Source organism: Parasteatoda tepidariorum, chromosome 3 (genome assembly GCF_043381705.1).
Source record: "Parasteatoda tepidariorum isolate YZ-2023 chromosome 3, CAS_Ptep_4.0, whole genome shotgun sequence".
Classification (NCBI taxonomy): domain Eukaryota; kingdom Metazoa; phylum Arthropoda; class Arachnida; order Araneae; family Theridiidae; genus Parasteatoda; species Parasteatoda tepidariorum.
Window position 1 is genome coordinate 87,863,138 of NC_092206.1, and position 25,651 is coordinate 87,888,788.

The window sequence follows — 25,651 nt, forward strand, 5'->3', positions numbered from 1 at the left end:
GACCAATTTATAAATAACAATACCTAAGAAACAATTCGAGAAAATAGTCTAATTCATAAATAACATTACCCATCTATCCGAGGAACCCTTCGAGAAAATCGAAAAATTGATAAGTAACATTACCCATCCGAGAAAGTATACAATAATATATAAGTAAATAAGATGGAAATGAAAAATTTTCAGTCAATATGAAAAAGTTTCACATTTTTTTAGAAATAAAAGTACAAAAAGATAAAATAATAATACACTACAAGTCTTAATAACTTTCATTTTAGTGCAAGTCTCATCTTACATATTACAAAACAATTCTTACATATTTTGCAAAACATTAATGTATTTCTCTAAACTCTACATTCGTATAGTTTATTAATTCTATAAATATCTGATGCAGACATAGCATCCTTTCTGTGGACTGGGACTAATACTCCACCACTTTTGTCTGTCATACTGTATTTGCCTCTCTCTTTCGCAAATGAATTGCTTCCATACAACATGATGGACTTGAAGTCAAAGGAAGATAGGAGCCTATTTTGTTGTGGAGCCAACTTCTCGAAAGCGTAATACCATTCTGTATGGTAAAAAAAAGTTCTTATATTTTTCAAAATAAATCAGTAGTTTCAATAAATGAGCGTAATTTGATTTAATAAACATGTATGTCTTGTTCTAATACAATGCATTTTTGTAATAGAAGCATTTTTTAGCAAAGGTTTTACTGAAATAAAAGTTACATATTTATTTATCAAGTATGGAAAAAATAAGAGTCATTTAAATGCAAACAATTTGCCATAATTAAATATAATTTTCCGGATATTAGTTATCCCATACGTTTTTTTTAAACCGTTGAACCACCGACCCGATTTTTTGGGCTTATGACTACTAATGTTCAACTCCGTATTTTTAAATCCTATCCAGAAGACAAGGGCACACATGGATTAAGTATTGGGAAACATTTGCTTTCGTGGAGACCTTTTTGATGGAACTACACCACATTTGCATTACACTGAAAGGAAAACAATGAAAACACTCCATGGTTATTCAAACGGCAGAGGGACTCGACTAAATACGCCCATGATCCGTCAATCACTGAAGATATTTCACGTCAGCACTTTGGTCAGTGCATGCCGAATTCGGTACGGCCAGCAATCGTTGGGATTCGAACCCGGTTCACCTCATTGAATAGCGAACGCACTATCCCTTCAACCATCACGACTCTAGTTATCTCATATAATGTATCTTATATGTTCGCAAATTTTAGTCGTGAAAATTGTTCTTTTTAAAATTTTAACCTTCATTTAAAATATTAAAAATCATGCTCGATCTTGATTTGGCATCAAAATTTCCATCAATCTCTTGATCGGATCGGGATTTAAAGCTAAACGTATTTAAATTTGTGTGGTGAGGGTGCTTAGAACAGGTGCTGTCTGAACGAGATCTATACTTGAACTGTTACCAGTCTCGCACATTAGTCAATTGATATCAGTCACACTTAAAGCGATGCAAAATCAGATCATCCAATACATATTAGTTTAAAAATCACTACCGTAATAGTTCTTCCGGCAGATGTTAAAAAAAAAACAATTTCTCTGAAGGAGATATTTGAAACAGTCAGCATTTGCATATTATCAGCTGGAACATGCTGCAGTATTTATATATAATTAAGCCTAGTTCTTCTAATTTTAGGTCTCAGCTGAAGTTCAATCTATACAAAAATCACACTATGTATATGATGTTTACACAGCAAAGTACAATACTTACGATTTTCGATATTTTGCCAGTTAATAATCAAATATTCATCCCTATCAGATCTATTGTGCTCATGTTCGAAACCGATAGCGTGCAAGAGTTCGTGCACAATTGTTCCAAACGGGTCGCAACCATATCCCAAAGATAAAAGTTGTTGCCTTCCTATTCTTCCCCAATGTGAGTAACATCTGCAATTGGAAAAAGAATTGAGTCGATGAATTTGACACATTTGAAGACCTAAGGAGACAGCAGAGACAATTTTCAGATCTATATTACATTTTGAACAAATGACGATTGGATCGTCATCTGCTGTATTTTGTGGATTACTAAGTTTTGACGAATCAATAGCCTGAAAAATTATATTTTTCCGAGAGTTATTAGATTATGAAGATGGGTCATACTGTAGAAAAACCCTTCCTTTCAGCTTGCAAAATCATTTTTTATTCAAATCAGCTTTTAAGAGCATAAACCGTTCTTTTCCCATGTTCTTCATTTGAGATATTACATTCTATTCTAATCATTCTTCGTTGAACATTTCTCATTTTGCTATTTCTCATTTCCCTAAACTTACGATGGATTAGAGTACAGTTCAGTTGCCTTGAAAAGTGATGCATGCAAATAGAAACAATTTCAATATATATATNTAATAAGAAATTCCTCTTATATATATATATATATATATATATATATCAGATTATAGTGTTAGTCTTGATCTAAATAATCTATTAAAACTTTTTTTAAGATTAGTTTAAATAATTTTTAATTCCGAGTGAATATTCTGCGTACAACAAAATAGCTTTACTTTTAAAATATGTCTAATAAGGATTAAATTAATAAAAAAAACTAAATTAAGAAATATCTATTTAATTGAATCAATTTTTTTTACAGTTTTAATCCTTTCCTTTATTTTGTGCTGTATTCCAACAGTAAGTAATAATTCGAAGCACCAATTACTTTTTCAGTTAACATTCTAGAAACATTGTTTTCATAATAAGCACCATCATTGTGCGCTATTCATTTTTAAAAATTCTCAGTTAGTATTCAAAAAAATTTTTTACCCACTGTCCCTAAAAATTTTGATGTGATCTTCTTGGTTGGTTCTTTCAACAAAACGTATACATGTGCTGTCTTCAATATGTTTCATGGCTCTTCGGATTTCTGATGTTAATCTAGCTGAAATACAAAATTTAAATATTTTGAATTGCAAAACAAAAATAATAAATAATTCCAAAATCAACAATTATTGAAATTTATGTAAACATTCAGTGGCTCATGAAACGTAATCATGAAACTAAATAACTCGACAGACAGATGCTTATTACTCGTAAACGTAAAATTAGCTAATTTCAAAAGTGGAATGATCATTTTACATGAGTTTTTATATGAAAGACAGTGTTATATTATTCGGGTAACCGGCCAGGTGGCCGAGCGGTTAGCGCGCCTGACCGCGAAGCCATTGGCCGCGGATTCGAATCCCGCTCTGGGCATGGCTGTTTCTCTCTCTTTGTGCTGTCCTCTGTTGTGTGTGTGTGATAGATGGATGTGGCCCACCCTATAAACGGGTTTCTGGCAGTGTTCCGTGGGCAACGTTACTCGCTTCTATGACTTTGGTTCTCAGGTGCCTGCTGGGTAACGCAAAATGAGTAACAATTCCGGTATCTTGATATGTAAAGAGTCAAATTCAATGCCTGCCATTGGAGAAAAAAAATATTATTCGGGGAAAAATTTTGGTAAAAAATAGAAATTTCGATTAATTGTTTCGTTTAAATAGCCCATAGAAAGTTTTGAGAACACAAAAAAAATAATAATAAAAAATATACAGGTGAGAATAAATATTTTACAAACTTAGTCGGAGACTGTTTTAAAAATTATTTGATGCAATTATTTTTTATTGAAAAAATTAATTATGTGATATTAATGTACTATTTTATCCTCTTTCATATAAGTGATTCATTTTATTGTATAAAATGTGCAAATAAATTTTTATAAACTATTATAAGGTCTATCCCGATTGGCTCATTTACTCCATTTGCAATCACTTTTTAATGAACGAGGGGAAAAAAAATTGATCCTCAAAACGATTAATTTACTTAACAAAACCATACCAACGTTTGTCATTGTGTTACTATTTATTACTGTACCACATTAGCCGCATGCCTCTTATTAGTAAGCAATACCTGATATTGCTTCCTAATTTAAAATACCCATTTTGTATTTAATAATTTAATTTTATACCACGACAAGGTAAAACTTGTTGAAAAATTTACTCTAAAATAACACAAAATAAATTTGTCGTTCAATCGCTTAAAATACTCAAATAAATATTTGGTACTGTGTTACTATTTATTACTGCACCACATTAGACTAATATAATTAGTCTCATTAGTAAGAAATGCTCGATATTGCTTTGTAGTTTTTAATACTCGTTTTGCATCGATTAATTTAATTTAATACAATCACGGGATAAAGCTAGCCTTAAAAATTCATTTTTTGAAACTAATTTATTTCTGGTGCTTTGGCAGTAATTGGTAAAATAATAATGGAAATGTCGATTGTCAAATTTGCAAGTCTCTTACATAATTCAGGTGATATGAAATAAGGAATAACTCCGTCCGGCCATCTCTGCGAATCACGGGGTATAGCATTTCGATCCTTAAAGAAATAAAAAAATAAGCAGGAATGGTAAAAAAATAGCAAATTATTATACAAATATTTCACTTCGTTTTAATTATAATATTGGAGTAAAACAAAATACAACCAATTGTATAATATGATATAAAGAAAAATAAAGTACTAGTTTAAAAATTCTTACTGTAATCATAATTTCATTTATGATTTTAAAGCTCATATTTTTTATAATATTGTTTGACTTCCTGTTTACACTTTTTACCTTTTAAATATTAATTCATAAATTAATCATTTATTAAATCAAATTCAAAATATGTATACATCACATGTAAAATACTAGTTAAAGCAATAATACAACACTTCAAGAAATACCGGATCAAATTACAGTAAAAAATACTGGCACCCTGAGTGACGCATCCGAAAAATTCATTCTTACTGCAAAATCTTATGCCTACTTTTAAGGGTAATATTTATTTAATTACAGTGAATAAGTGACTTTGCAATAAATACTACAACACACAAAAATTACTGTCTATCAGAATTTTTGTACTGGACGGTAAAAATGGATTTTACGTTAAAAAGTACCGGCCCCCTGAGTTCCAATACCTATGACAGTAATTTGGTCTAGAGCATTTTCACAGTGTAGTTCTTCAAAAAATTTTTTTTTGTTTATAATGGCTTACATAGCGTGTTTTATAATTTCGCACTTCATGTCCTAAATACAGGGTCTTCCGCAATTACTGCTCTTAATACATATTTTCGCAAACTAAAGGCGTGTTATTCAACGTACTTTTGCAGACAAAATTAAAATAGTCAAAGCTTGAGTGCCTTAAAGCAAGGCCTTGATTTTAAACCAATGACAGAAACTATATCACAGAAAAAATAACTAACAACAAACAGCTTATATGTAAAAGTGCTAAATTATTTCAATAAAAAAAAACAGTATTTTTAGGTTTTTATAACTAGATAAAAATCAATAAAATTTAGCAAATAATTCTCGATATTTGCTACTTTTTTTAACCTAAAAATGCAGCGGTAGTGGTGCTTTTCAAAAAATAAAAAGTTTTGTCACAAAAGCTTTTTATTTTTTTATTTTTACGAAATTTTGGTTTTTCTAGATTTGTTATTTTTTGCCATTTTCGTAATGAGATTAGAAGCCAATGGCTAAAGAAGGACAAGACAGAATAATCATGAATAATTGTTCGAAACTTAGAACAACTAAAAAAAAATGGCATATTATTTGCTAGAAATGGTTATATTTTAATTTCGTTAGTATTTCGAAGAACTACCGTAAGTAAAGAGTTGAAAGGGGGAGATTAGACATATTTTTAAAAATTTTTAAGTTGGTAACAACGTCACAATCAAAAATTAATTTAATTAATTTAATTAATTTAATTAATTATAAAAAGTAAAGGCACATTTTTAAAAATAATCTTCTAATATCATCACTAATGCATTATAATAAAAAATAGGGTAATTATGATAAGTTCAACACTTATCAAAAGTATGCTTACCTCATCAACTTCTACTCCCAACATATCTCCCTCAAACATCCCCTCATTGATCATAGGGTCATGATGGACTAAATAAAAATGAAACGTTAGAATTTTGGAAACATTTAAGTTTTAATACACATGGTTGTCTATAAGCGCCACCTCTACAAAAGTATACATTTAGACTCTTTGTAATAAGTCAAGTAAAAATTATTCACAATGAAGGTCAAGCATTATTATCTTTTAATCATTTAAGTGCAAAAGCAATCAATGGCGCAATTAGAGAGAAAGCAGAGCACTTAAAAAAATGTGAGGTCAAATACCATAATATGAATAATTTATTTTTCAATTTTGTATTTTTCATAAATGCACGGTAATAAGAACTATAATACTGAAAACCAGATTTTTCGGTAAACCGTTACCATATGAACGATAAATCTAATGAATGGTTTAAATACCGGGCATTTTGGTTTTATTAACCAGAATAATGGGGTTTTTTTTACCAGAAATGTCATCATCATGTAGTAAGGTAATTTCACCAGAATTTTTTTCACCGGGTAAGAAATAAAATTGCATTAATTGAATGTATAAATGTTTGTAATGCAAATCTTCTTTCAATTGTAAAATTCTATTTTTTTTATTTTTGCCTTTCATTTTTCTCTATAGTAAAGAATTTTTTTTATTTAAGTACATTTTTAAGCAAACCTTCATTAATTGAATGCGTATCTCTTGAATAAATAGAAAAATATGCTGATATTTACATTTAAAATCATATTATTGAATTGAAGAAAGAGCGAGTGTTTTTTAATGATTATTATGAGGCATTATTGTTTTTCCTACTTCTTATTTTAAATATTTTTACACGCCTTTATATTTAAGATAACAAAAATAAAATATAAGTATGAAATAAGAGCGTTATAAATTTTGAAGATGATAATAAACAGTGAAGATTTCCTGATAAATTTACGGTAAAAAGTACCATTATTTAAGGTGCTGGTACTTATTACCTTAAAATCCATATTTATCGGATCATATTACGGAACAAGAAATTTGACATACTGTAATTTTCACAGCAATAATTTCCATATAATAAATGATTTATTCGAATTATAATAACTATTACTGTTAAAATTACGATACAAAATTTTAAGAAAAAAAGGATATTACGGATGCTGCACGCGGTTTGCCAGTTTTTTTATCGTAACTTGACTCGGAATTTGTTACAGTGTAAAACAAAAAAACCTCTAGAATTACAAATATATTCTATTAAAATCTTTAAAATAGGGCACAAGTTTCGATGCGAAACATGAGTTCACCTCCAGTGCACAATACAGTACAGAAAAGATACCGACGATGGCCTTTTTCTGTATTCTACTTTTTCTGCTTTCGGCCATAACAATGATGCTTACGTATAGATTCTAAAGCTGTTTGTTACTTTAAGGGAATGTATCTATGAGTTTCAGCATTGTTGTTTTTTTACTGATTCTGTAAAATTTAAATAATAATGTCAAACTTCATTTGAAAAACATCCCATATTAATGAATATTTGTCAATAAATACACTTTAAAAAATTCAAGATCATTTTATGGTAAAAAATACCAGCACTCAGGAACTCAGGATGCTGGTACTTTTTACCCTAAAATTCATTGTTTTTAGAACATGTTGCGGAATAAAAAATCTGATGTACTGTAATTTTGTTAGTAATAATTTTCCTAAAATCACTGAATCAGTTGAATTAACTAAATATTACTGTAAAAATTACGATATAAAATTTTATGTTAAAGAAAGGATTTTACGGTAAAATAGGTTATACCGATGATGCACCCAAAGTGCCTGTTACTTTATGCTGTAATATGATCCGAAATTTTTGACAGTGTATAATAATACACATTAAGGGTTTAATGCTAGTGTTTTAAAAAACCTGAATGGTTTGCTCTGCTTAAAAAAGAAAAACAGTTTATATATTATTTTTGATTTACAGTAACTTAATTGGAAATATGATTAATATAGTTTAAATAAAACTCTAGGGGGAAAATAATTTTTGAAAAACCTTTGCAGTGTAATATATTATTTCGTTTTTCTCAGGTTAAATAATATTTTTCATAGTATAAATATATATTTTGATTTACCTTCGGTAGTCCAAGTCAATGAGAAAAGAGATAGAAGAAGAAGAATTAGCATATTCGATTCCAGAAAAAATAGCCTTTGCTATTAGAGGTACGTTTAACTTTTACTTATAGAATATTTTTATCACAAAATATTATCATAAATAGATTAAAAGTGCATTGGTGGGATCGTTAAATCTGGCAAGTTCAAAGATCCAGCATATTTTAATAGATTAAAAACAACGCACCATATCTTGATGAAACTACACCAAATGTACGTACAACTACACTAAACGAGAATGTAGTGCTAGTTTCAGCTCGTTAATACAATTTATGTTTGATTAAACGTAAAATAGAAGAAGTAAAATAAAATGTTTTTACAGAAAAAAAAGATAACTCCTTATAAATTAAAATATTTTCTCGTTTTGTTGATAAAAATAGTTTTAATGAAGGAATTATTGTTTAACCAAATTGCTAAAAATGCATGTTATTCAATATAAGTATTCAATAATGAATATTTCATACGATTTATGTTAACAAAAGTTATTTATAAAGTTAAAGTTATTTATAAATTTATTTATAAATATCAGATCATTTATAAATTTATAAGCATGCATACTTCTGAAGCATAATAAGGGGAAATGGGCCTACTTGATCTTTGTGGACAATCAAACATGGTGAAAACTAAGTTTCCTTTTTCGATTTTTGCAAGGAAGTGAAAAAATTAAAGGAGAAAATAATTTGGCTGATGACAAACTATGGCTTGCCATAATTGTTACTTTAAAACGTTTAATAATGAAGATTTAATTTAAACTATGTTAACCAAAGCAGCGTTGAAATAAATCAATTTATGCTTATTATGTTTGATTTTAAAAATGGGTGGTCATGCAGTGATGATTCAAAGGCTCTCCTTGGTATTGTTTCCAGATTGATTCTTTGCAAATTTCCAGACTTTTCTAGTATATAATTACAAAGTACATAGAAACATTTTAGCTTTTAATTGATCAATCGATCTAGATTATCTTAATGCGTCACGATTTAATTTTGAGATCAACCCAACAAAGGATAATAGCTACATCAAGAAAATAAGCAAAATTGTCATTATTTTTGAGTAAAACAAATCTATAATTGAGTTACATTAAAAGGAAAATCTCCCACTATGGTTCAGACAACTAATGGCTCAGACAACTTAACCCTGGTATCTCTCAATCATTAAAGACATTTGAATTCAACCCTGTGGTTAGTGCAAACTAGAATTAGATTTGGAATTGTAGAATCATCTCCCAGGTTTGAATGTATTTCGTTCTGTTATGAATCGAACACTCTAAATCCTTAAACCAGAACTTGTTTGAGAAATGCTTTAATATGGAAAATATTGACCCGACCTATATTTTAGTTTCTAAATATAGATGGATAATTTCTAAATAAAATTTTTCTAGGTTTTACTTACTTTTCTTTCAACTTTAAATTCTAAATTATTCATTTGAGTGAAAGAAAACTTGCCATAAAAGATTTCTATCTCAGTATAGCGTTCTCTTCACAACAACTTTCCCACATTTAGTGAACTGCTACTTTCATATTTTTCATTGATAAATGCTTACAATTTTGTAAAACACTATATATACTTTTAAAAAGTAACTTTTTTTGTATCAAACACTAAATGTGATAGCTTAGAAGCACCATTTCTTCGAAGTCAGAATATTTTTTATGCACAGATGTCTATTCCCACTAAGAGTTTAAAGATTCTGATTACGACTGCATATTTAAATTTAATGTTTGTTTCTTTTGTAGCTGTTTGTTTCACATTCATGAAATATGCAGATCTACATTTTATTTCTCCTCTTAGGATTTGCGTGTAAGTATATTTAAATTTTTGTTTTCGTTTCAATCAGTTTTGTCTTGCATATTAAAGTAGGAAACAAAGTAGAAAATTTTGTTGAAAAAATAATAATTATAATCATTGAAATTATCTTTTTATTCAAGTTAGTAATGAGTTATATATTCATGAAAATAGAAATATTAAGAACTATTATTAGAAGCAATATTAAACTATTAAGATCAAAAATGTTAACTTTGAATTTTAGTTTTATTCAACTAAGTTATATGTTACATATTTAAATGGAAGACACAAAGGGAAGTTACAAACAAAATTTTAAAAAAATTAATATATTTTAAAGCGTTGTTGTGATGCCATTATAGATGGTTGACCGTATAAAGCTAAGCACAGGTGGCGCTACGGTTTAAAATTTGCCGTAAGACATCCGGGTTCCTACTTCCGATTGAAGCTGGGAAAAAGCTCGCCATGCAATATTATTATATTTGTAGTGTTCACAATATTACGCATTCTTTCAATTTAACAATGAAACAAATAACAAATGTATTTGGAAGAAATCACAAGCATGCTATGATGCTACCCAAACAACCGGTGATATTTTACACAATTATAGCTAAATAAGGAATAACACTCAAAACGTGACAAACCTTACACTTTATTTATGTTGTGATATTAATTTCTTAAAATTTGTTTTTGGTTCACGACCTGTTAGAATTTATAAATTATGGAGAACTCTTATAAGTGTGAAAATTTTGCTTAAATTTGATAAAAAATCACGATCATAAAACTTCCTAAAATATAAAGCCTGTTTGCACATCGCCTCGTAAGCATAACATAAGCGGAGGGATACACCGGAAATTTCATAAATTGTTTCCTAAAATTTTATTTCGTAATTTTTAAAGTTATATAGTTAATTTTACAGTTAATAACAGTTAATTGCAGTGGTTCAGTGACTTTAAAGTAAATATTACTGCATAAAAAATTACGGTATATCCGATTTTTTGTTCTCAAAAATACTATGGTAAAAATAGATTTTACGTTAAAAAGGACGGTACTGGTACCGTGAGTGCCATTATTGTTACCGTAATTTGATTCAGATTTATTACAGTCTAGCTCTTTATTTATGTATTTGAAACTCTTCAAAATGCTGAGAAAAACTTTTAAAAAATTGTTTTATGTGGTAGAAAGTAGCCACCTCATGTAGGGTGACTTTGTGCTCCTTAATTTGTCAACTGAAATCCAATAAAACTTTATTGTAGAAAATATAAAAATTATTGTTTTTAAATACAGACAAAAATTGTGTAAAATATTTCAAGAAATTTATAATATATATTTTTTGGAGAAAAAAAAATTGAAAATTGTTGAGGTTTAATTTCGTCTTTTAAAAAAAACTTTTAGCGTTTTCATATTTTTTTTTCCAAAAAAACTTCATTTTTATCGATGTCGAAATTCTTTCTAAATCCCCTGAACCTTTTTGGACTAATTTAGACTTCTCTCTCTCTCTGATGATATCGTAGGTATTTCCCCTTCTCCCAGTTATCAAGCGCATTTTTTCCAATAATTTTTTCCAAAAAAATTTTTTTTTAAAAAGAGTACAAAAAAATACATACATACTGATTACATCCTCCCTTTTCTTATGAATGATTTTTCACTATCCCCACCTACTATTTAGTTCTGAGGATAACTTCATTTATGGACGTCCTTTAAACATAATTATTCATTTTCTTAGACCGGAAAAACCTGATTAGTAGGACATTGGAATCATGTTCGTGAGAAAGGGAGTTAGAATCCCATTGGCCGAAAAAATCTCGTATGTTAAATGATGTCGGATGCACGCTAAATCTATCAAGGTCACAAAGTCCTCCAAGTTAACATAACAAATCAATACCTTTGGGGCTTCCGAATTAGAGATTGATCGTTCTCTAAATCAAGTCAAAATTAAGATCTATGGATGAATGTATGTACAAGTGGGTCTGCCCTGTGAAACGGACCACGACGTGTGTGTGTGTCTGAAATCGTATTCTTGGCCAGATGAAGCCACTGAAAAACATGAAATGCACCCTCTGCCTTAAATTTGCTTGGTTTCCCAAGTAGTCTTGCTGGCATTGGTAAGTAACAATCTATCGATCCCCGCTGGCCGAAGACTCCCCGTGTAGTAAATAGTGACTAATGCACGCTAAATCTGTCGAGTCACAAAGTCCTCCATATTCCCATAACAAATCATACCTCTGGGGGTACTGATCCAGGAGTTTCCTTGTCTTCTGGATTGGTTCAAAATTGCAAGGCTACAGAGTTGAACATTAGTAGTCGTAAACCCAAAATTGGGTCGGCTGTTCAACGACGGTTATAAAATAGCAATCGAAGCAACAATATTAATTTTTTTTTGATAAATTCATTATATGTAAAAATAAAATTATAAAATCAAATGATGTTCGGGAAATTTTCAAACAAATTATGAGTTCACTAATTAAATATACCTGAACTGAGCATTTTCTTATTTATTTCTAATTTAGTTTCTATAAAATTAACACGAAAAACAATTATACAAATTTTTTGAATGACATTTTCCAGAAAACAAATAACTCAGTGTGAATTTCAAAACTGATTGGGTATACTTTGTGCTATGCAGACTAAAAACAGAAAAAAAAATTGAATATGACAGAAATGAAAATACAGAAACGAACAATGGGTATATGGACAATGGGTAATAAACAAGAACCTTCCTCGGTGTCTTAACACCAAATGATAGTAGAAGTTGTAATGATAGAAAGACACCAAATGATTGAAAGAGTTGACCCTACTACCCTACTGTGATATTAATACCTGGAGTACTGATCAAATTTCATGTCAATGAGATCTTGCGTAGATTGGACAAACTAAACTTTTTCTTATACGTCTACCTAAAGATATGTCCAAAACCAGAACGTTAACCAATCATCTATCGCTCTACATAGTCGGAATTCAGATCTCAGGTTTGAGTTTTCTTCTGCTTAAATCATTCAACACTACTCTTCATCTATAGAACTTAATTTCTGGGAATCATTCCATATTCTGAAAATTCTACTAATTTAGTTAGTGATCATTTTAGTATTACACCGTTTTCCAATGTTTGGAAATCTATTACAATTTAATCTTTTGCATCTTGAGGTTTCTGTCAAACCACCTTACATCTGTTTATTGTATCCCCTTTTTTATTATTTTGCTCTAACTTGCACCAATGTTCCTATGAGCTAAACTACTTTGCACGTGTTTATCTCTTTACCTTCATTACTATCATTTGGTGTTTAGACACAAAGGAAGGTTCGTGTTCATAAAACCGAAGCTACAGTATGTCCATTTCGGTATTTTCCTTTGTGCTTCATTCACGTTTTTTTCTTGCTTAGCCATTATAAATTGTTTAGAAAAAAATAATTGATACAATTATATATTTTGTATTACTTAGTGCATTTTTTTACAGAAACTTAAGAATTGTATTTGGTACTTTTACTGTTTAGCAGTAACTTATGTTACATTTTAGGGGGTGGACGCAGGCGAAACTTACTGCAAAATCCAGATTTGTTCCAAGGAGACATTGCGGGTATTGAAGACATAAACGTAAGAATCTTTTTATTTTAAATATTTAAAAAAACATTTTTTTTGTTCTATAAGATCTGCTGTGAATACAAAATAAGAACTTTATCATTTAATTTATCTCATAATCTTATATTATAAAGCTAATAACGCGCAATGTAATTAAAATAAATCGGACACATGTTTTAATTTACTGTCATAATTATGTTATAAAGAAATACACATAATGGACCAATTTTGTAATATTATAATAGACATATTGTCTGCATTAAAAGAAATCATACTTCTTTGTGAAAATAAATTAAATCCTAACTTAAAAATCAACCATTTATTAATTAAAAAACAATGAATATACATATATATATATATATATATATATAATTATTATTATTATTATTATTAACAGTTTTAAAATAATGAAACTGGAGAAAAATTACGGGACTTGCTCTATCAAATGGAGAGTTAATGTTACAAAATAGAAGTTATTCTCACTTTATCTAAGTCGTGGATTAACGTACCAGAATTTTTAACTTTGATATTCTTATAAAATGCATCTATTTATGTATCTATTAATGTAATTTAACAAAAGCTATATTATAAAACGACTTTTATAATATCTGATATATAATTACACATATTATATAATAAGAACCATTTCATAATATATATTTTGTAACATTTGATGTACAATAACTTGTATTACATAATAAGAACCATATTATAATATGGTTCTTATAATATCTTAAAATAATAACACATATTATGTAATAAGAACCATATTATAGTATGTCTATTAGTAAGCCTCCTTAAGTAACAATATATTACTAAAAATCAAATATTTCATGATATGAGAATTTCATTTTTTAGAAAATAATTGTTTGCGGGCTTTATAAATTGTCAAAATAATTAAAACATTAATTATCAAGTGTTTGCGAGTTTAAGGAACAAATGAACGGAATTAATTTTGAGGTGTGCCCAGTAGATAATTAGTAGATTGAAACAATTATATTGTAAATTGATTTTTGTTAATTAGTAGATTGAAACTATTATTGTAAAACATTTTATTGTATTGTGAAACTATGTAGAGGGATCTGATTGAAACTATTACTAACTGAATGATATTTAATGTATAAATTAATTAGATATTATTCCTATTATCTACTTTGTAGTCTAATTCTAATTATAACACTGATTACAATTATCATGACATTAACAGTCTTTTTTTTCCTTATAGGATAGAAATGCTGTTATTCTGAAATCTAGGTTGTGGAGAGGTGGTGTTGTTACTTACAAAATTGATCCAAGCCTTGGTATGTAAAACGGACGAATTTCCCATTTTCAGCACAACTACGGGGAGTCCGTAGGGCATATACTAATCTTTTTCGATGTACTCTTTTCTTATCATCTATACAATATATTGCTTTAGTTTTTTTCTTCACAGTATATTTACATATACACGTTTATACTGTGATACGCGCTGTTAATGCGTATCTTTGGCAGTATTTTTTTTAAAAAATTATGAACGGAGAGCTTTTAATTTTATAAAAAAATGTTTTATTATTTTTGATCAAATATCTTTTATAAATCAAAAAGTATTCCTGTTAAAACTAAAACATTGTTACAGTATGCAACTGATATAATCTGAAACATCCCCCAAAAAATTTCAAAGCGATATCACAGGTAGGTCTTTAGAAAAAATGCATCGAAAAAAGTCAGTTTTAGCATTATTGATATATGCCCTTCTGACACCCCTTATAGTTTTACAAAAATTGACACTGTTTTGAAAATTCTCTTTTTAATAAAAAGAATAAATTTTTTCTCGACCTTACATGGGAGTACAAAAATAAATGTCTAGAGAGTGAAAGAAAAAGATATCACCCTAAGTAACTTTTTTTCTAATAATCGGATTTTCACGAACTACGTGCCAATCTTAATGGCTCAAAGGACTGATCTCAAATATTCTAATTAGCTAATAATTAATTAGAATGAATCAGTTACGTAAACCTACTTACTCGTTACATACATACGCATTCCCAACGGCTTTGGATTGCTTACTGTCAAATTATAAAGAACTCATGGGCTTCAATCTGGAACTATCTCAATTTTGTTGGAAAATTGATCGAGAGCTTGGATTTTTACATAGTTCATCTTATCTCGGAGGCATTTTAAGGAAATCGAATACATTTTGTCGGTAATTATAAAAAATTTTATTGAAAGATAATTTCAAAATAGTTCTTAACAAAAATACATTGAAAAAAATTTTTTTTTTTTTTTTGGTTTCTGCTGCATTGATACTTTTGTATCATTGATTACATATCTGCAATCGGTTTCTCTATCTAAGCTGCTGTTCTTTTTAAATAGCATTTATAGTCTATTTTTATTGAAATGTGCAAGGTTAAAAAGGTTAGATATAACAAAGGTCTCATAAATGATTCTGCAAACTTCTAGTGTAGTTAGGACACCACATCAGGATTAAAAATGCCTAGAAACCCATGCAAGAAAACGTTATGATACGCCGCTTCGGCCACTCCTCTAGTGTGGGCGTTCCTAAGTGTGCTTCTGAACAACTCATTATAGCGAAGAATCCCTAGCAACGTATCCCTAGACGTTTTCAATCATTTTAAAGAACATTTTTGAGCAACTTTAATCCTGAGGATGTACCCTCCTAGAAGTTTGTCGCAGTATTCATGTGACACCTTATGAATCTGACGTTTTTAACCTCGTACATTTCGACAAAAAATATACTAAAAAAGCCAATTTTATAAAAAAATTTGTAGCTTTAGGTGTGAAACTAATTTCAGATTTGATTCGAAATCTCCACATCCGAATTAAGAAAAATCAAGTATTTGTAGAAATGCGACAAAAAATTTGTTCCCTAATGCTATTAATTACAAATTATTACAAGTATTACCCAATAAGTTAGCAAGTATTTCCTTACAAAATAAAATTTTTCAGATCATATTTTTAAAAAAAATAATAAATTGTGAAATTCGCTTAATTAAAAATAGCTCTATGTTAAAAAAAAATACGTTTTAATAATTCATTAGAGTTTCTTTTACTTTTTTTTATTTAATCAATGCTCAAGAAATTAAGATACACAAATTTTTTCATAATACTATTGATAAACGAATAATTTCGCGAGGAAAAATTAAATTTTGATTAACTTCAAAAATTTTGAGGGATTTCAAAGTTAGCATTAAAGGGGCCGAATTTTCGACTCGCACCTGAATATGACTATATTTTCCAAATAGTGGGGGCCCATTCCCCATATTTTAAAGGTCAAATAAGTGAATCCGCCGAAGAAATGGTATGTTTATTCTGAGAAAGTACATTTTACGTAAAATTCCGAGAAAGTACATTTTACGTAAAATTCCGTAACTTCATTAAATAGCACAGGGACAAAAAAAAATTTTGGTAAAAATTTCCATACCATAGGGTAATGACATTTCTTGTTTAAAAAAAAAGAACATAAGTATGGCAATAAAAGTCAAAATATATGGTATTTAAGCAATTCATTTGATAATTTTTCCATTCATATATTTACTGTTCACCAGAAATTCTGATTTTTGAAATTTACCTCACATTTAATAAAAAGTGCAAAATTGAAAAGACAAATTTAGCCGAAAGATGGTTTTTACGTCATGCTCAAAGGTACCATGGTAAAATGACCAAATTTTGCTTCAGTTAATTTCAACACATATTCTAAAACTGTGTTTTATTGTTAATTTTACCAAAATCATTAAAGTGATTCGGTAAAAATTACCGAACTTTTTGGTGTTCCCATAGAGCTTTTCGCTTTTATTTTTATAAGGAGATTTCATGTGGATGTGATATATAGTTTTGCTTTTATTTAATATAGAGCTTTTTTTATTTGCTTTTTCACGCTTGGTCATGATTTTTTTTAACTGCATTAATTAATTAGCATATTGTTGCCAACCCTTTTGGAACCATTAAGATTGGAACTATGAAAATCTGATCATTAGAAAAGTTACTCAGAGAAATATATTTTTATTTTTTTAGTTCGCTGCACATCCCATAACTTCAAATACTCCTTCAGTTGTAACTAGTAATTAAATACGAGATGGATATCTGATACTTTTATCTATGATTTCCACTGAAAATATGCTTATATATCATTATGAAGCTTTTTGCAGTCTGTAACCATAATTTTAGCACTCCCAATTAATGCCGGGTGCTCCAAAATGACAGACGATTTGAAGAAAAATGGAAAGAGATGAAAAATATATAATCTTTGTTGTGTTCTACTTAAAGAAAACAGACAAAAAAAATTCCTCATTGGGTTTCAAAGCTAGTTACGAAGTTCGTCAATAGGTGGCTATTCTAACTGAGAAGCATTCCTCCATGTTTTTCTATTTTTTTTTTTTTTTTCAAATAGTCGGACTTTTTTGGACATAGAATAAGAATTGTGCCTGTAATTTAATTTATTGCAGATAATATCAAAGGTGAAATTTTAAGAGCCATGAGGCACATTTCTGATCAAACATGTCTTACCTTCAGGGAAAGGAGCTTTGAAAAGGATTATATTAGGATATTTTCGGGAGAAGGGTAAGTGAAAATGTAATTGACAAGTTTTGTTGAAAATCGTTTTTATAAATAATTTGTATACATTCAGGTTTCAAAGTCTTAAAAAGCATGTCGTGCTAATAGATGAACAAGCTAACATAGCCCCCTAAAAGGCATTTTTAAAGTATTAACCAAGTACTAGAATAAGAATAAACAACATTCTTAATGTACAAAAAGAAATGACATGGCATATGTAAAATACTTTATCCTTCTAGCAGTTAATTTTGAATTCGAAGCATTCAGTGTACTATATTTCAGAACCTGTAGTGCTTACTTTGTACATAAAGCAAAATATAAATTTCGTATTATAATTAACAGTGAGTACCTAATACTATCTCAAACTTTCAAAAACTTTTCAAAAATTGGTAGTCAAATTGAGAGCTTAAACTCCAACCTACTGAAACATTATTTGAAAATTATAAGGAAATATGCTAAGAATTAAAGTTCCTGTAGCTACATTTTATATTTAAAGAGCAAGTTAAATGTAGGCAACTCTGGAGCAATTATTTAAAGATCTGATGGCATCAATTCTTTAAATTATTGTGATCAAGAGAGTTTTTAATGACAAATTTTCATGACTTTTCCACCTAATCTTTAATGAGCTCTTTCTCTTTCTTTTTCCCTCAATTGCTCTCTCTAAGTCAAAATTCAACGCACAGATATAATATTTGATATCCGCAATATCACATCGTAATCAAAAGTGGACGGTATATTCATTTCCACATAAAACAGTTCGACGTAATTACATTTTACGACGCGATTCATATGATTCATATAACAAAATGTCGGTTCATAAATTGGTAGCCGATGTTTCAAGCTGTATTCATAAGCATAAATTATTAAAATGCTAAATATAATGTTTTTTTATTTAATTTAACCTAAATTAAGTAAAAAAATTTATGTATAGAAGCATAAAATTAATATTATATACAAAAACTAAAAAAACTAATATTAATTTACAAAAAAACTTTATGTATTAAAAGTATGATAAAAAATATACCTATTGCAGGAAATAATGTAAAAAGTATAAAAATGTGTTTCGACACAAAAACCTCAAATTATTAGTAGTTTTATGATATACTAGTGGGCTGCGCCCCCTGCTCGCTAACGCTCGCCAACCCCCGAAAATTGCTACGCAATGTTATATGGTTTGCTCCGCAAACCAAGCTCGCTTCGCTCGCTACTAACTTAGGTACATTGCAAATGCACAAAATTCTAAGAATTCGAAACAATCATTCAAATCCATATAACAACTTTTTTTTCTAAAAAAAATTACATCTTTTTAGTAAGTACTGAGTCCTTAAAATAAATTTGAATTCAAATAAATGACATGTAATTCGTTAAATCTATTAGAAATGTGCTATAGTATAAAATCTTAAGACAAAATTTCTAAAACTGATATCTCTTTAAAAAGATTAAAATTTCGGCTATAATTAAGTCTATTAAAAATTGAAATAAGTGAATTACAATGGAAAAACCTGCATAAACAAATAAATTCTAGTAAAACAAATAAATTCGTGATATAAATCAAAAATTGTCAAATAAATTCGTAATACATAAATTCGTGAAAAAAAACGCTTTCGACAAAAAACCAAAATAGAGATCTATCGACAAAGACTTCTGCCTAGCTTATGCTCTCCCTGGTTATTTCAGTTTCCGTTTTTAAAAGCGCTATATGTTGAGCCATCTTAGCTAGATTTGGCATGTGACATTTTTAGCTGTAATCATTGGTCTATTTTCTAGCGTTGCCATTCGGGGAGTTGTAATGAGGCTTTTTTTTATCGCCGTGTAAGAGAAATATATATATAGATATTATAAAAACGGTATAAAATTCGAATCCCGTAAACGAGTATTAGCAGCTAAATTTTTAAACCCTAAGTTTTCTAAAAAAAATAGATTTTATTTATTTATTAAGGTTAAACTTCATAGATCAAAGTTGATTTTGAGAGTTAAATAAGGCTGTTTTCAACGGATAAAGCTTTGTTATCACTATATACACGTGCCTCCAACTATTCTAATTTTCTCAAAATTTATTAAACTTTTTCATTTTCTCTAATTGTGACGAAAAAATTATGTACTTAACTAATGTATATAGATTTTATTTTAAGTAAAGCATTTAAAATAATTTAATAAAAACCACAAGACTCCTTAAAAATATAAATTTCAATCAATAATTTTAATATTTATTTTTGAAGATGTTTAATGCTGGCTTTATTAATGCTTAATTTTCATATAAAATTTTCGGAAAATTTAAACTATGCCTGAGAATTATTAAACAGATACCTAATTTGCTATTATTATTATTATAAATTTTATCATTATTATTATTAGTATAAATATTATCATTATTATTATTAGTATAAATATTATTATTATTAGAATAAATATTATCATTATTATTATAAGTATAAATATTATCATTATTATTATTATTGCAATGTATGTATTAATTTCTGTATTAGCCCAACAGTATGTTTTTACAGTCTAGTCTATCATTAACTGGATTATATCTTGATTTAGAAAAATTATATTAAAATATAAAATTGTTAACGTTTACTGCTTCAAATTTTGAAATTTTCATTTTTCAATAATGCAGTGTAATAACTCTCTTGTTATTTATGATAATAGCATAACTGGGAATTTTATTTAAGTAAGCATATTTTTTCAGAGAAAAATTAATAATTAATACATTTTTGTTTATATGTCATCAGGTGTTATTCTTATTGGGGTCGATTTGGTGGAGTGCAACCCTTATCCTTGGAAGCAGGTTGTGAACCATTTGGAACTATTATTCATGAGCTATGTCACGCCATAGGGTTCGCTCATGAACAATCTAGATCTGATAGGGATGACTATTTGATCATTTACTGGGAAAATATAATGAAAGGTGATTTTTTTTCAATGTTAACTAAATTGTATTTGTTGAATGCTAAAATATATATTTTTTATCGATTAAGCCAATGATCCAACACCGGTTCGTAAATCAAATGATACTGGGCCTATCCTAACACTTGATCCAAGAGTGCCCTTGTCTTCTGGACTGAGTTCAAACACAACAACAAGGCTACGGAGTTGAACATAAGTAGTCATAAAGCCTAAATTGGGTCGGCTGTTGAACGACGGCTATAAAATAAATAAAAACTTTTTGGCGTGATGGATCAGAGAATAAAACGATCGTCTTCCAACGAGGTGATTCGGATTTAAATCTCAGCGATTGCAAGTAGATACGAATTCTGCATCCGGCTTACACCGACCACAGTGCTGACGTAAAATATACTCAGTGGTAATCGGATCATGAGTTAAAGTCTCCTTGTTATCGAACTTACTGTGGGATGTTTTCCTCTCTAAGAAATGCAAATGTGGGTAAGTAAGGCTAACCGTTGGAGACTTTTGTGGATTTCCTCTCCATGTAGCATAAATGCGGATTAGTCCATTAAAAAAGTCCTCTACAAAGGCAAACATTTTTCGCAATACTTGATTCAAGATTGCCCTTGACTTCTGAATTGGGTTCAAAATTATATTTCCACGGGGTTGAATATTAGTTAAATAAAAAAAAATAAAACAAAATAAAAAATAAATTAAATTAAAAAATAAAATAAAATATTAAAATGAAATAAAATAATAAAATAAAATAAATTAAAATATTAAAATAAAATTAAATATTACAATAAAATAAAATATTAAAATAAAATAAAATAAAATAATAAAATAAATAAAATAATGAAGTAAAATAAAACTTTTTGACGTGATGGTTCAGTGAACAGAGCGTTTGGATTCGAATCTCAGAGATAGTAGTCGATACGAATTCTGCATCCGCCTTGCGCCGACCACAGTTCTGACGCAAAATATCCTCAGTGGCAGACGGACAATGGGTTAAAGTCCCCTTGCCATTGAACTAGCAGAGGGATGTTTTCGCGGTTTTCCTCCCAATATAACGTAAATGCGGGTTAGTTCCATCAAAAAGTCCTCCACGAAAGCAAATTTCTCCCAATACTTGAACCAAGAGTTAACCTGTCTTCTAGATTGGGATCAAAATTACAAAAATACGGAGTTGAACATTGGTCGTCGTAAACTGAAACAAAACGGTTGTCTGTTCAACAATGGTTTCAAACTAAAAAAGTAAATAAAATTCGTTGTGTAAAGGATGGAATCCCAGCGATGGGTGGTCGATATGAATTCCGCACCTGGCTGCCACCGACCACAATGTTGACATAAGAATATCCTCAGTGGTAAACGGATCATGGTTTAGAAAATCCCTGCTACCTGACTGGCCGTGGGAGGTTTAATGATTTTCCTCTCCATTTAACGCAGATGCGGGTCGGTTCCATCAAAAAGTCCCTCATCAGGGCAAATTTGTCCCAATACTTTTCCAGGAGTTCCCTTGTTCTCTGTATTGGTTTCAAACTTACATGGCTACGGAGTTGAATATTGATTGCGGAATACCTGTAAGTGATGCTGTAGTGTGAATATTTCAATCCCGATTGATTGTTGAAACGGGAATTTTGTTTACGTTAGCAACTGTAACCATTCCGTTTCGAGTAAGCCAAGCTCATCAAGTATCAATTTTCTTAGGTGAATCATTTTTTATTTTTTCACAGCGATTTAAGTTCTCTTACTATAGGTTTCTTACTTAACACAAAGACAGGCGCGAAGTCACGTGGAACACAAACAAACTTATTATTCATCGAAGTTACCAGGTACACAAGCAAAAATATATCAAGGTTACGATAAAGGACGTAAAAAAAATTAATTAAAAAACGTAGAAGAGAAGGAATTATATTTCAACAAATCCCACGAGTGATAAGGAGCTGTATTTAATTGACCTCACGTTAATTAACATTCTTACTTGTGTGGAGAAACTTAGCTCAACTTTAACGTGCCATTTTGCTTTTAAACGATTAGCTGGCATTGTTCACATGTGTGGGTATCGTGATCTTCTTCTTCATGAAATGCAAGTACTCAATTGGATCGGTTATTTACAGCCGGTTATGAAATGAAATATAAAATGTTGTTGTGTGAAGGGTAATGGTTTGAAAGAAGAAAAAAAATTAAATCTTTGTCTATGCTTAATCGTTGAAATAATTAAGCATGAAACTTGCGTGAAACTTATTCCTGCTAATGATCATCTTGATTTAAGACACTTCGACTTAAATTACATATTAAATCATGTTATTAGATTAACGGCGCGTGAGTGAAGAAACATTGAGTTGAATTTGCCAGAAGGTTTAATGAAGTTTAATAAGTAAAAAGTAATTTGAAAGTAAATGAAAAATATTTAGAAAAATGAAGAATTTTGATTACGGCTACCGTTCTACGAATTTTGAGTTCATAATCAGCAGTATGTATTTGAACACCTGTGATGGAAAATACTTCTATAAAAATTTTATTTCCTTCTAATTGCTATTGTTGCATATGCTATTGTTATTATAATTGCTATTGTTGCGATAATGTAAATACTTCCATTAATTTTATTTTTTGTTTATTTTAAAGGAGCGGAAGATCAATTTCGCAAGCTGATGCCACATCGTGAAAGAAAAATCAATGGATTTGATTACAATTCCATTATGATCTATGGAGAGGAAGCATTTTCATACGACGATATCCAAAAAACAATGGTAGCCAAGAAAAAAGGAGTTCGCCTCACTGATCCGTTCGAAAAAAAGGGGCTCAACCCTAGTGATGTATATAGAATCAATACCTTGTATGATTGTAATAAATGATCAATAATTGTAGTATTTATGTGTCCCATATGATTGCAACAAATAAAAGTACGTAAAAAGCGTGCAGATGATCTGCAAATAAAGCTATTACAACAATCACATTGCTTCACATATTTTGAGATATTTTTTATTTTGACATGTATAACAAAATATCAAGCTACCTTAAATAAAACTGACAGTTTTCAAACAAGTTTAATGGAAAAAGGTTAAGGTTAAAAGAAAAAACTTATTTTAATAAATTCAAATTAAAGAGCATAAACTTTTCCTTCTAGAGTTTCTAGTTTTAGTTCAAAAAATTCCGGTAGAGAACGCTGCAGTAAGTAAACAACAAGAAAATAAAAGAAAATTCATTGAATATCACAAAACAATATATTTTGAGACATCCAAAATCCACTGCAATTACATTCCTTAATGTGACTTGTTGATAATTTATATATTATCTGGGAAACAATCCCTGAGGATGATTCGAAATTAAGTTTCCCTTTTTTAGCACACTATATATTGTCTAATATTATTTGTCCGTAAGAAACACTTTTCTCCTTTTTTTTAATAGTCAAAAAAAATTTCAAAGATAGCATTATTTAACTAAAAGCATCCATTTGAGCGATAATAATAATTTAAAAGCTATTAAGTGTATCAGTGCTATTAAGGTGAGGCCACACACTAAGGAGGCAAGCGATTAGTAAGAGACATAATAGGGGCAGTTGTCATATTTTAGCCTTAGCATGCGCACATCACCTCTCCGCATCCTATGCGTCGTAGTAATTCGCCTCTTATCCTTAGCGCTTGCCTCCAGAATGTGTGGCCTGCTGCCTAATATTTCCCATTTTACTACTTTCAATTTCATAAAAAAAATTATGAAGAAATAGGCAGTTTGTTTATATTTATTTATTTATTGTTTTTCATTTATTATTATCATTTATTACTTATTTATTATTATTTATTCATTTATTTTTATTTATTATTACTTGTTTGTTTTTTAATATTTATTTATTACTATTTATTTAATATCATTCATTCAGTATTTATTATCATTTATTTATCATTCACTTATAACTTATAATCATTTATTTGTTAATTACTTATTGAATACCCATTCTTCTTACGGGGTGAAAAAAGTATATAATTAATGAATTAGTCGGAACAACACTACGAAAATGTACACAAAATTGAATAATAAAGCCAAAACATAATTAATAAAGCCAAAATAATACTAATATTTTTTTGTTTACTATATTTTTTTCTCTTCCCAGTGGCTTTACCTGGTACCCGGTTCCCTTTTTCAGATTAAACATAAGAAGATTTTAGTAATTCATCTCACCAAAATTACGAATAACTACATTTAATATCATTTGGCATAATACTGCTTCTCGAGATTAACTTTTGATAGTATAAATTTGTCTACAATCAAATAATCTTAAATCCTTTTTTGACACTATTTATATTAAAACTGAGCCAATTATTATGATACCAAAAGTGCCCATCACCAAAATTGAACATCATTATCGTCAAAAATAATGTGGCGATTTTTTACACTACTCCTAAATGAATTAGTACAATTTCTTTATTAATTTTGTCTTTAAGCAAGTAGCTTATTTTTTTTATTTCAATAACCATTGATTTTAAATTATTTAGTTTCTCAGAAATATGTTTTAAAAGCATAACTAAAACAAATAAAAAAGTAAGATTTTAGACATTTTTAAGAATACTAATTTGGTGAAATAGTCCACCGATGCTACCACGTTCTCAGGTAACGAATAAAATAGCTAAATATTTACGAATCTGTAAGGAACCCTTTTTTGATTATTGAGAACTATAAACTAGCAAACATTACTGATCTTGCTTTAAGAATATTTCACAAAACTGAATCACGTGTAGTTAAATTCAAAATAATGATAGTTCTAAACCAATGAGATAGTTTTATTTTTCAAATACCCCTCCCAAATAATTTTTATGATTGGGCACTGAAATTCG

General features: G+C 29.1%; 2 protein-coding genes across 2 annotated transcripts; one reads left to right on the forward strand and one right to left on the reverse strand.

The window, feature by feature from the left end:
• Positions 1 to 248: 248 nt before the first annotated feature.
• On the reverse strand, positions 249 to 8,099 carry LOC107441045 (astacin-like metalloprotease toxin 5). Its single transcript, XM_016054179.2, has 6 exons — positions 7,994 to 8,099; positions 5,886 to 5,953; positions 4,320 to 4,395; positions 2,802 to 2,916; positions 1,756 to 1,931; positions 249 to 568 (listed from the first exon to the last, which is right to left on the reverse strand). Exons 1-6 carry the CDS (start codon positions 8,043 to 8,045, stop codon positions 342 to 344), a joined length of 714 nt encoding a protein of 237 aa, XP_015909665.1. The 5' UTR covers positions 8,046 to 8,099; the 3' UTR covers positions 249 to 341.
• Positions 8,012 to 23,776, forward strand: LOC107441046 (astacin-like metalloprotease toxin 5). Its single transcript, XM_016054180.3, has 7 exons — positions 8,012 to 8,081; positions 9,761 to 9,824; positions 13,321 to 13,397; positions 14,608 to 14,683; positions 17,825 to 17,939; positions 20,669 to 20,844; positions 23,448 to 23,776. The coding sequence occupies exons 2-7, from the start codon at positions 9,785 to 9,787 to the stop codon at positions 23,675 to 23,677; spliced, it is 714 nt and encodes a 237-aa protein (XP_015909666.1). The 5' UTR covers positions 8,012 to 8,081; positions 9,761 to 9,784; the 3' UTR covers positions 23,678 to 23,776.
• The last annotated feature ends 1,875 nt before the right edge of the window (positions 23,777 to 25,651 follow it).